Raw genomic sequence first — 12,123 nt, forward strand, 5'->3', positions numbered from 1 at the left:
ATTTCGAAGTTCCGCGGCTGCCCACATGCTAATGAAGCACTGAATATGTATTTCAGCGCTTCATTAGTAAACTTCGAAATGGCCATTTGCATGGCCATTTTGAAGTTTTTGGCTAGCGTAGACATAGCCTACTTGAGTGCAGAGGGCAGAGCACCAGTTAAAGGTACAGAAACTTAAAGATACTTCAGGAAAACAAGGGTTTGAATCCTCCCCATTTTCTTCAGTAGCCAATAGTGAAGGAATACAGAAGACCAAGGAAGAGAGTTCCTTCGTGGTTTCTTCAGGCATTGGGTGTGTAATTTGGACCTTGGTCAGTTTTGCTCAGTTAGAATACTTCCACACTGGACTGTATGGACTAAACATTATTGAGGAAATTCTAGAATAATAACAACTGAAAAAAAATTGTAATCCTGAATAACATGAGTCTGGACTATAGAACAACAAAGTTGTGTGGAATAATACTGCACAGTATTACACCATGTAATTATAAAATAGTGTGAACTAGTGAGTTGTTATTCCATTTTTATTTAAATAATTAAAGCAAATGTTTATTCACTTCACTTGTGAACAGTTATTTTCGTATAGGTTGAAAGTCTCTCATCTGGCACCTTCAGGATCTGACTGGTGCTGGATGAGAAAATTTGATGGATGATGGGAGGTCTATATTTTCTAGCAGATTACCAACCCTTCCACTGCTTACTGAGCTCTTAGAAGACATTTAGGAGCAAATTAGAGCTGAATAACAGCACAGAACACTGAGAGCCAGGACAGGTGGCTGTAAGCAAACTTTATGGGACCACGGGAAACTTGGCCACACCCATGATAAGTGGTCATCTGGCTATCTCAAATCATGCTGGATTACGAAGTTTGCCAGATGAGAGAGTTCTGGATTAGAGAGGTTCAGTCTGTACCCATATCCTATAGTGATGTGTATGTATTCTTTGTTACAAATGGGATAAAAAAGAAGTGTGGATATACAAGTATATAATTATGTTTTGCTCTTTTTAGAGAGAACGCAAGAGTTAATCCCCAAAACGAACAAGATCGAGCATTGAATATCTCACTGGATAATGTAGGAAACAAGAGGCCTCTAGAAAAAGCTCTGCAAGACCAATTACGGAACTCACCTTTGCATTCAAAAGATCTGGAGGCTGTTTATTGCTCTCCACCTGTTAAATCTACTCCAGATGGTTCGAAAAGCTCACCTCTTAATTTAAAACACTCTGCCAGGCAGTCAAGCTCAGCAAACCTAAAGCCTATGATTAGAAGATGCAGCAATTTTAACAAAATTACAAGAAAACATCATGAAGATTTTGCACACCATGACAAAAAATGTGAAAATGCCCATTTGTCTTTTGAAAAATACCCACTGTTTCAAAAGTCTCTTGAGACTGCTTTATGTTCAGCACAAAAATCTTTTAGGTCAACGGCAAAACTAGGTGATAGTTCTGCTGAATGTACTTCCCAAAATCTACATCCTGTGTATGAATCAGACACCACAGGAAATCTATCAAGATCCAGTTTACTGGCTGTATATAGTACAACTAATAATTTAGGCACAAAACCTGATAGAAAAGAAAAGACACATGAGGAGAATTCGGAGGGTGCTAGCAGTGAGGCTGCCTGTACTTCAGATCCTCTGTTTATAGAAAATAAAAATACAGGATCACAATTGGTGTGCTCTCTTTTGGAACGATCTCCCAAAGAACAAGCGAAGAGCTCTGCTGAACATTCCGCTCTCTGTCAAAATGAACCTCCACCATCAACACCTCCAGTGCAAGATTCTTCAGTATCGGCTTATGAGACATCCTATCCTTACTATTCATTTTATTCTTGTCATCAGGGTGCAAGCAATGGCAGTTCCACAACCCAGACTTACCAGGGAATAACTTGTGAAGTGCAACAGTTTGCTCATTCTGGCACATCTGCAGTTGCGAGTAATGTATATAATGCCCACACTGATGTGTTTTACTCCCAGTCGTTTAGTTATGCTGCTGTTGGAGAGCAACAAGTGCCTAACTATGGTCAAACATATCCAGTGCATGGATATTTTAGTTCTCAGATGCCTCTTCCTTACAACTCTCAGATGCCATCTTTACCACAGTATGCCACAAGTCAGCCATGGTCACAAGGGCCTTTTCCATATCCTTCCAATGCAGGATCATCCTCAGAAGCTGTTTGGACCAGCAGTAAGTGCATGACTACTGAATTTAGTAATTTTTTTTTTCATATTTTGTAGTGGTGAGTTCAGGTGTTTAAATCTAGACATTACTTTTCTGCCTCGGCCTCGGGTAGAACAAATTCTGGGAAGCTTACGGCCTTGATCCAATGATTTTTCAAACGATACACTCCGCCACATACCAAGCCATAAACTATGCTCTCTACGAATCAGTGAGTCACATCTGACTTTGTGCCACTGTCTTCAAAATGGGGCGGTGAAAGTATGATTTCAGTCTTCATAAATCAATCCTCCTTTACCGTTTCACTGTATGTAGGACTAAGAGTTGCCTTTGGGGATTGTGAAGTCTCAGCCAGAATGTAGCTCTATCGCTAAATAATGCAATAAGCCCTTCCTTACTGAAAGGCTGGGAATGTGACCTCCACAATGCCCCCCTCCAATGAGTGCCTTCTTGCAAAAGTTAACAAAGTACAGTAAACCCTTGGTTTAATGGACTAAAGTGGGGAGGGGTGTCTTGAATCTGAAACTCCATTAAGTCCGAGAGTTTATTGCCCACCCAGCCTCAGACTCCCCCGCCCCCGCAAAATGCTGGTGACTCACCACTGGAGCTGGAACTGCTGCTGCCAATGGAGGAGCTGCTGGAGCCCCACCGCAGCTGGAGACTCTGCCATGGCAGCAGGAGGCGCCGTGGCAGGAGACTCTGCCATCGCTGGGGCTGTGCCGTGGCTAGGGCTGCTAGATCTGCAGCTGGGGCCCCGCTGTGGCTGGAGTCTCCGTCAGAGCCTGGAGGAGCCGCTGCTGGAGCCACCACGTGCTCTTCCCACCAGGGATGGGACGCGTATGCGAGGGCACCCCACCCCTGGTGGGAGGAGCGCGTGGTGGCTCCAGTGGCGGCAGCGGTCCTGGCCACTGCGCAGGCTCCAGCTGCGGTGGCTGGATGCGACGGCCTGTCCAGCTACAGCAGCAGCGGCTCCGGCTCCAGCATCTCTGGTAAGTCACGTAATGTATGTTTTTTGGGGAGGTGGGGGGATTTAGGATTTTACGGGCTGTGATTAAGAGGAGTATGGAGGCAATGGGCGTGGGGGGGTTGGTGGGCATCTGCTGTTCCTGAAGTGTAGCTAAATCGGGGTCCGTAAATCGGAGGTTTACTGTATGAGGCATTTTTCAGCCAGTAGATACCTGAACTAGTTGCACATTCTTAGCCTTTTAGTTTTCCTAGTTGTCAGTGTCTCAGGCTAAGGATCTAGTTGTGCTCTCCGTTTGAGTTATTACTGTTACCTTTCCTTTGGGAAACGTTCTCTTTGGTATTTTTGTGCTTAATGATAAAGGCCTGGAGTGAAATCCTCACTTGTGCACCACTTAAGTTGTCCTGTTCTCACCCCTTATTTTGAGGAGTGAAATGATGTGTAAGCCTTGTGCAGGCCTTCTTTCAAGGGGTGAGTGTCACCCCTGGTTCCCTCAGGCTGCTGCTGTTCATTCTGAAACTTTACCTAGTCAGTGATAGAATTGTTTCATTGTACAACCAAAGTGGCTGTGTAACCAAGCTCTTAACTAGGCTAAATGACCTAGGGTCAGAGCTGATGTAGAATAAAATTAGAAAGGCTGCAGTATTGGCTCTCTCTAGAACTGGTTCCCCTTCTCTTCCTCGTGCCTGTACTTAACCCTCTGTCCCTTTCGGCACTAGGGCTGTGTCTACACTAGCCCCAAACTTCGAAATGGCCATGTAAATGGCCATTTCGAAGTTTACTAATGAAGCGCTGAAATACATATACAGTGCCTCATTAGCATGCGGGCAGCCACGGCACTTCGAAATTGACACGGCTCACCGCCGCATGGCTCATTCCGACGGGGCTCCTTTTCTAAAGGACCCCGCCTACTTCGAAGTCCCCTTATTCCTGTGAGCAGATGGGAATAAGGGGACTTCGAAGTAGCCGGGGTCCTTTCGAAAAGGAGCTCCATCTGGATGAGCCGCGCGGCGGCGAGCAGTGTCAATTTCGAAGTGCCGCGGCCGCCCACATGCTAATGAGGTGCTGAATATGTATTTCAGTGCTTGATTAGTAAACTTCGAAATGGCCATTTACATGGCCATTTCGAAGTTTGGGGCTAGTGTAGACACGGCCTAGGTCTGCCATCCCCTATCATCACAATGAGGAGGGTGGAAATAGGTTAGTCCCATGTGATTGCATAAATAGTCTAGTCCTCAGGATTTGACCCAGTCACACGCCCATTATCCCCAGACCTGTTGACGCAGGAGGAGGGGAGACTGCAGCACCCCAGCCTTCAAGCACTACATCTCACAGCGTGGAAGGTCCATGGCTGAAAGCGGTGGAGCTCTCATGCCCAGGACCTGTGAAAGATGATATGTGTATATATATATATATATCCCCGAATGGAGAAGATTTTCTCTCTGGGCAGCTCAAGAGGGGTTATCCCCACTACAGACTCCGATACTGGTTATTCTGGACTACTTGTTGTATTTGAGTCAGGAAGCATTATCACTATCCTCTATCAAGGCGCACTTAGCGGCTAACTTGACCCTTCACCCTGGGCTGGGTCTATCATCAGTTTTCTCAGACCCTGTGGTAAAAAAGTTTATGAAGGACCTGGAAAGGGTCAGATGGCAGGAGCAACCCCCTCTGCTAGTGTGCGACCTCAGTCTGGTATTCGCAAGACTCATGGGGGCACCTGTCAAACCCCTTGCTTCGTGTTCCCTCCTATTTCTTAGTTACAAAACGGCATTCTTGGTGGCCATTACCTGGGCCAGGAGGGTGTCAGAACTAAGGGCTCTGATGGTGGAGCCGCTGTATACAGTGTTCCACAAGGACAAGGTCATGTTGAGACCCCATCCGGCATGCCTGCCAAAGGTGGTCTCCCCCTTTCATGTTAACCAGGACATCTCACAACTGATCTTTTACCCGAAACCTCATGCCTCCCCTGGGGAGCAGAGTTTACATGCTCTAGATGTTCAGAGGGAGCTGCCTTCTACATAGACACGACCAAACCCTTTAGGAAGTTCCAGCAGTTGTTTGTGGTGATGGCAGACAGGATGAAGGTCCTCCCAGTCTCCTCCCAATGGATCTCCTCCTGGCAAGTGGCCTGCATTAAGGAATGCTATAAGCTGGTGGGGTCCCCCCTCCCCGCAATCAGAGCTCACTCTACCAGAGCTCAAGCTGTCTCAGCAGCATATTTGGCCTGGGTCCCTATCCAGGATATCTCCCGGGCAGCCACCTTGTGCTCCATACACGTACTTACAGCCTGTTATGCGTTGATGCAGCACTCTAGAGACGACACTGCCATAGGCAGGGCTGTACTACATTCCATCCAGGGCTTCAACCCCGCCTCCTAGGCACTGGCTTGTATTCACCCAACTTGGAATGCACATGAGCATCACTCAAAGAAGAAAACACAGTGACCTGTTCTGTAACTGGTGTTCTTCAAGTTGCTGGTGTTGCTCATGTCCATCCCAAAACCCTCCCGCCTTTCCCACTGTCGGAGTAGCTATCAAGAAGGAACTGAGCGAGGGGTGGGTCAGGCAGTGCATATATTGGTTGCCACGCAGGTGCCACTCCAGGCAGTGCTGCACTGACCCTACGGCTATTGGTTGGGGCAAAAAGCTTCCAGCAACTGGGCATGCTCCATCGCACACCCCCACCTTGGAGTTGGCATAAACAACACATCTTGAAGAACACCAGTTACAGAACAGGTAACTGTCTCTTATCACCACTAATACTAGTACTTCACGAGACGGTCCTTACACATTCCACTGTGGGTGCTATACACTCTGTCCGCCTGAGACCAGATGATTTTTGCTAACAGTGTCGGCCCACGTGTGTCGTCTTCCTCTCCTTGTGCTTTGACCCAAGAACATAAAAAGCCATATTAATTGACCACCTTTCCAGTTCCTTTCTACTGCTGCAAGGTCTGTGATGGAACTTCTTCAGTGTCTATAAAACTTTTCAGTGTTTCTCTGTCTGCGCTCTTTTCTTATTAGTAGCTTGTGATAGTGTTTAACTTGGCACTCAGTTAGAGAGTTAGATCTGGGCTTTCCATATACCTGCTGCACCAGATCACTGTTATGCTAAACCTCCGAAGCTTTAAGAAGTGCATCTCCTGGATCCAGATTTTCTCAGTCAGTGACAGCCAGCAGAAGTGCTTCTATTGCCTTGAGAGGCGGATGCAGCTTCAAGTGCCTTTCCCATCAAGACCCACCAGGCAGGAGAAGACAGAGAATACATTTTATGCCATGTACCGTGAGTGTGCAGTCTGACCCAGACCACATAGCAGTGGCCCAAAGCTCTCAGGATCATGCCTCTTAACTCTGTGTTGTCGGATGTCTTTGCGGGAACAGTGCGCAGATGTCCAGTCTGCTCTCTTTGGTGTTAATCACTTTGGCCGTGTGCGTGTGCTTTCTTTGGACAACAGTGTAGACCCTGCCATTAGCTGACACTGCAGACCTCAGAGCGTCCGCAAGAAGAACCACAAATCAAGTGGGTACGAAGGCCCTGGAACCAGGTTTATTGTCGTTGATGTATGGTCTCCAACACCCTCATGAGTCTCCAGTATAACTCGAGAGTATTGGTATATGCTGTGACAATGGATGTGAATCAGTTGATTGCAAGGGGGTTCTATCATCCACTAGGTCACTTGACACAGCCCGTTACACACAGGTATAAACAAGTTACATATCCAGTGACAACCTCTTCATTGTAATACATTGACGTCCCTCAGTGTAACTAGATCTATCCATTAACTTGAGGAATAGTGGTGGTACCATCAAAAAACCACTATGCCTAATCTTGTCATTACGACCTGCTCCTGAACTTGGGATGGAATGTACCTGGTGCTAAGCTGCTGTCTATGGGGAGGGTATGGGAAGTGCGTGGTGTTAAGCAGGATGTGTTTATGTGTATCACTAAGTGCCTGGCTCTGGGTGCTTTTAGGTGTTCATATCTGCTTTTAGGCCCTGTGACTTATCAGCTCTGTCTCTTGCTGCATTTCTGTGGGCAGAATGTACCTAGCACAGTTTTTGCTTTAACCCACAGTTATTCAGGCTTGAGGCCTTTAGCTTTGCTGTATGTTAACAAAGCACTGACTGTTGTCCTCGGCCTTTCGCCTTACACCAAGCCTCTCATTAGTACACTCTGCAATATCAGACACAGGACTAGAACTGAGCACGCCCCCTTCTCTGGCGCTTAGAGCTGACAGGCAACACTCCATGAGGCTTGATCGCCTTCTGAAGAATTGGCTGAGGGGATATATTTCCCCAGCAGGTCTAGTCATTTAGTGTCTTCATCTGACACGGCAAACTTCATCCTAAGTCTACTTCTTTCAGTACTGGCATAAACTATATGGTTTGGGACAAGGTGTATAAATAAAAGATCCACCCCCGTCGTTGGCGCACACGCATCTTTTGGTGGTGGCAGCACATGTGGATGGTGTATGTGAGATGACGTAAGCAGGTTCCGTGGTGGGCTCATTCATAGAGAGTGCTACCCTCTTCAGCCATCTACTATTCAAAATGCCCCAGTGATTGGTCTAGTGTCAGCAACCCCCAGACAGTGCCTAGCATCAGTAGTCCAGGGCAGTAATGCCTTGCAACAGCTGTCCCTGGCTGTAGCACATACCATCAATAGTGCCCGGTATCAACAACCCCTAGGCAATAAAGCCTAATTACAGTAGTCTAGGGCAGTAATGCTTAGAAGTGACAGTCCATAGCTGTAGTGCACAAGCATAGGCCATTCCTAGCAACCCCTGCGTAACTCACATTTCACGTAAGTCAGGGGAGGAGGACACCTTCTCCAAGCCCCTGGAAGCCTGGAGTCAGGCACAGCAGCACGTGGTCACTTTCCAGGCTCCTGCGCAGCTGCGGGGAGGAGGTGCCAGGAGCCAGGCTTAGCAGCTGCTTGTGGGAGCCAGGAAACTGACCAGACGCTACTGCACCTGGTTCCCAGCTCCCTGCAGCTGAAGGACTCTTACCCTCCTGTCCTCCCAACAGCAGCATCCCCCTGGCTTCCTCCGGCTGGGGGGAAGTCGGGGGTAGCTGCAGGGCTGCTCCTTTCAGTGCTCTGGAGCCGGTGGCGGAGTGCTAAAAGGAGCAGTCCTGCATCTTCCCCCTGGCTTCCCAGCTGAGGGAAGAGTGTGGCTGGAGCCCAGGATTTTAAAATATGTGTTGATCATATTAACATGAATGTCAAAATTGCATAAAGCGGCGGTTTACTGTACTGGTAAGTAACTCCTCTTTCCTGTTCCCAGCAACCATGTATTCACTTGTCCACAGAGATGTGTACAAAAATTGGATGCGTGGTTTTTGATTCTCTTGTGCTAATAATAGTTGTCATCTTTTGTTAGGTCTTTTTAATTCCTCCTCTGCCCAACACCACTCTTTTTGAGGTAATCATTTCTCCCACCCTCACCGTAAATGAAAACAAGTGGTGATGAGCGTTTGTACCGAGGAGATTTATTTCCTTTTTGTACTAAAGTAGGTTTAGTTTACAAAGAGCAGGGGGATTTTTCTCCATAGGGTCAGAGCTGCTTTGCTGCCATCTGAGAAAATTTTTGATATTTTCTAGTGCTTCGGATTTATAAGGTATTCAATGTTTATATTAATTCAAATTATATTTGCCGTGAATGGATGAGAACATAGGTGCGATTTTTCCAAAGTAGGTATTTGACTTAGAAGCACACATGCCACTGACTTTCAGTGGAACTTGTGCTCTTAAATCACGTAGGCATTTTGAAACTCCAATACATTTTACATTTATAAATACTCACACAAAGGAATTCTGCTAGGAATTGAAGTGTCGGACTGGGAATCAGTCTAACTGGGTTCTAACCCCCCCTATTCCACAGATTTATGTACGCTTGGACAAATACTATCAGCGTTAACTCATTATAAATATTTATAAAGCTTGAAATTCACCCTTGTCCAGGAAGAATTGAATTAAAGGACTTTTAAGGTCCACAGGCCTCTTGCTCTCTTTTGCAAAGGGGGAAGGTTAGGGCTTCAGAGTCTCTGAATGCTTTCAAAACCATCAGAAGATGCAACAGAAGTAAAAAGTGTTGGTATTTGCAGGGGCTCTGGAGGGTAGAAAGAGGAATCTTTATTTCTTGTGCTCTAATCTTTTCTCAAGTATATTTTTCTTTGTTTCCAGCTCCCTGGCAACAGATGCATTTTCATCCTGGATATTGAAACCAATCCCATGGCAACATTTTGGTTCAGCATTGTTTATTGTGCTTTTTCTTTGTTAAACATGTTTAGTTTTAAGTATTTAAAATGCTTGTATAGATTTGCTGCTGATTATACAATACAAAATACTGCATAATGTTCTGAAGGCAACATAATTTGCTCTTTCAGAACTATCACATCAAAATTACTCCTTTTTTAAGACATAAAGTCAGCTAGAGTTTTCTGTGATTTCTATGGGTGCAGGATTAAGTCATTAGTGAACAGCATAACTTACATGATTTTAAAAACTCAAACACACAAGAAGGAACAAATGTACAAGAAGGAACATCTCAGTGACCACTGAGGGCCCTCTGATAGCCCTGGGAATTATTTTCTGTAATTGTAGTTAGTATTTTATTATATCTGATATGCAAATAACTAACAAATGTGTTTCAATCCAAACAGTTTTTACCCTGACATTGCTTTACTCTATGTATCTTTGTTAGTACAATGGTTGAAATACTTTTAGTTTTTCACGAATTGAGAAGACCAGCATGGTTCTGCAGTGTAAAAAAAAAAAGGAGGGTGGCAGTTAAAGGACTAATTAAAGTAATAGCTGTGAAGTGGCTCTATGGCTTTGACCTAGAGCAGGATTTTTTCCCTCTGTTTATTAGACACACTTTGGACAGCCCTTTAATCTCACTGGGCATGGTGTCTCTGCATTTGACCCTAATATGTTAAAGATTTTTAGTTAACTCTTAGTATTGTGATATGATTATGTTCCTTTAACATCTAATAAAGATGAAAATGGAACTTTTAATGTGTGATTAGCTTTCAAACACAGGTTTTGAACAAAGGCTGGGCCTCAGACTTTCAATATCAATAGTCAATTCTGAATACTTGAGTGAAATTCACGCCACTGTAGTGGGCCAATGTAGGACACACCATTCACATCTGCTTTTGCAGAAAATGTGCCCATACTTGCTGCTGGCTGGGGGAATGCTCTTTTATGTAAGAGATTGGAATAGGGAAATTTAATTCGTCAATTTTATGGGAATTATTTTCTGTAATTGGAGTTAATATTTTATTATATCTGATATGCAAATAACTAACAAATGTGTTTCAATCCAAGCAGTTTTTACCCTGACATTGCTTTACTCTATGAATCTTTGTTAGTACAGTGGTTGAAATACTTTCAGTTTATTTACGAATTGAGAAGACCTATTTTTGTAAATGTTGTATAGTTTTCTTAGAACTATTCCAAGTATACAGGTCTTACTGACATTTTTAATTTTAAATGTTAACCGCAATTGTACAGTACATGTGTAAAATTGATATTTTATTTGTATGTATTTAGCAGGTCTTTAAAAATATTGTAGCAGATAGTACAGAAGCAATGAGTACTGACAGTATAGTTACAGTTAGGTATCTATAATGGGGTAATTTAGAACATAGCAAAAGCTATACAATTCACATTAAAAGCACAGATTTTACAGAAAAATTAAAATGCTTATGTTGAACTCATAATATGCAGAATACTCCAGGGTTTATGTTAGTCTCTTTGCTGAACAATCACTGGTATTTTCTAAATGTTATTTCTTTACTGTAGAATTTTTATGAGAACAAGTTACTATAATTATAATTAGAGGTGAATTATATTAATCAAAAGAGAGATCTGGGTAAAATCCTGGTCCCACTGAAATCACAGAACTTTTGCCATTGATCTCAGTGGGACCAGGTTTTCATTCCTGATTGCAATTTGAGATAGACTGCATAGGGACCACTTCTACCTTGTAAAAATCAGTTCCTCTTCACAACTAAATAGCAGATGATCTCACTTACTCTGTGGTAACAGAAATCCCTCTATTTAAGAGCAGGATTAAGCCCTTAATTGGTAATTTCTACATCTGATATACACATGTAATATCTGAAATCATCCTTCAACATAATTGGACAATGTAAATTTTCATCGGCCAGAAAACAGACTTCCACAAATGTAACACTTCTCATCATTTTGTTTTACACAGCTGATTACACTTACAGATGGTCAGTTGGTAGCAATAGTGTGGAAAAATAAGCATGTGTGTTTAGTGCAGGCATATTATCAATGGGGTGTTTTCAGACTGGAGAAATTATGTCTTGCCTCTTTCCATTACATCTCCACTTTTTGGATGAACGATAATCTCCCCTTTTTTCATACCTCTAAATTGCAGTAGAGTGCTGTTTCATGCTTAAGTACAGCAGGGAATATTTTAAGACTTTTATACACCTCCAGTCAGCTTGAATTTTCTATTTGTTTAGTTTTAAATGACAGCATTTACATACACCGCTAGGCATACTGGGCCAGATTAATGTCTGGTATATCCCCAGTGAAGCCAGGAGAGTTACAGCAGGGATGCAAATGACTTACAGCTTTATACAATGGGTTACTATGAGTATCTACTAGTATAATAATGCAGAATTTAGTTTGTTATTTTTGAATAAAAGCATTTACTATATTGCTGTATATTGTATTTTGTTGCATTCTACTAATTTTCTTCTGAATATATTAAAATGCATATGGTAGAATTTTTGATTCTGTTTGAAGTATTGGAAGAGGCTGTAGACTTTTGACTACAGACTTTTAGCACTTTTTTATAGCTGCTTCCATAGTCACACTCAGGTGGTGTGGAATAAGAGAAAGGTCCTTTCACAGATGAATAACTAATTAAAAGATAGGAAACAAAGGATAGAAATAGCTAATTTTCACAGTGGAGAGTGGTACATAGCTGGGTCCTTC

At 43.6% G+C, this 12,123-nt stretch overlaps 1 protein-coding gene across 3 annotated transcripts in view; it reads left to right on the plus strand.

The window, feature by feature from the left end:
• TEX15 (testis expressed 15, meiosis and synapsis associated) overlaps positions 1 to 11,825 on the plus strand; it is a 74,628-nt gene extending 62,803 nt beyond the window's left edge. For 2 of the 3 annotated variants that reach the window (XM_074993845.1, XM_074993843.1), the window contains exon 10: positions 9,331 to 11,825. In XM_074993845.1, the coding sequence (XP_074849946.1) occupies positions 9,331 to 9,427 (97 nt within the window). In that variant the 3' untranslated portion in view covers positions 9,428 to 11,825. Of the gene's footprint in view, positions 1 to 1,008; positions 2,190 to 9,330 lie in introns of all 3 variants that reach the window. The other variant, XM_074993842.1, reaches the window with a different exon arrangement.
• Positions 11,826 to 12,123: the final 298 nt, after the last annotated feature.

Source organism: Carettochelys insculpta, chromosome 4 (assembly GCF_033958435.1).
Source record: "Carettochelys insculpta isolate YL-2023 chromosome 4, ASM3395843v1, whole genome shotgun sequence".
In the NCBI taxonomy this organism is placed as follows: domain Eukaryota; kingdom Metazoa; phylum Chordata; order Testudines; family Carettochelyidae; genus Carettochelys; species Carettochelys insculpta.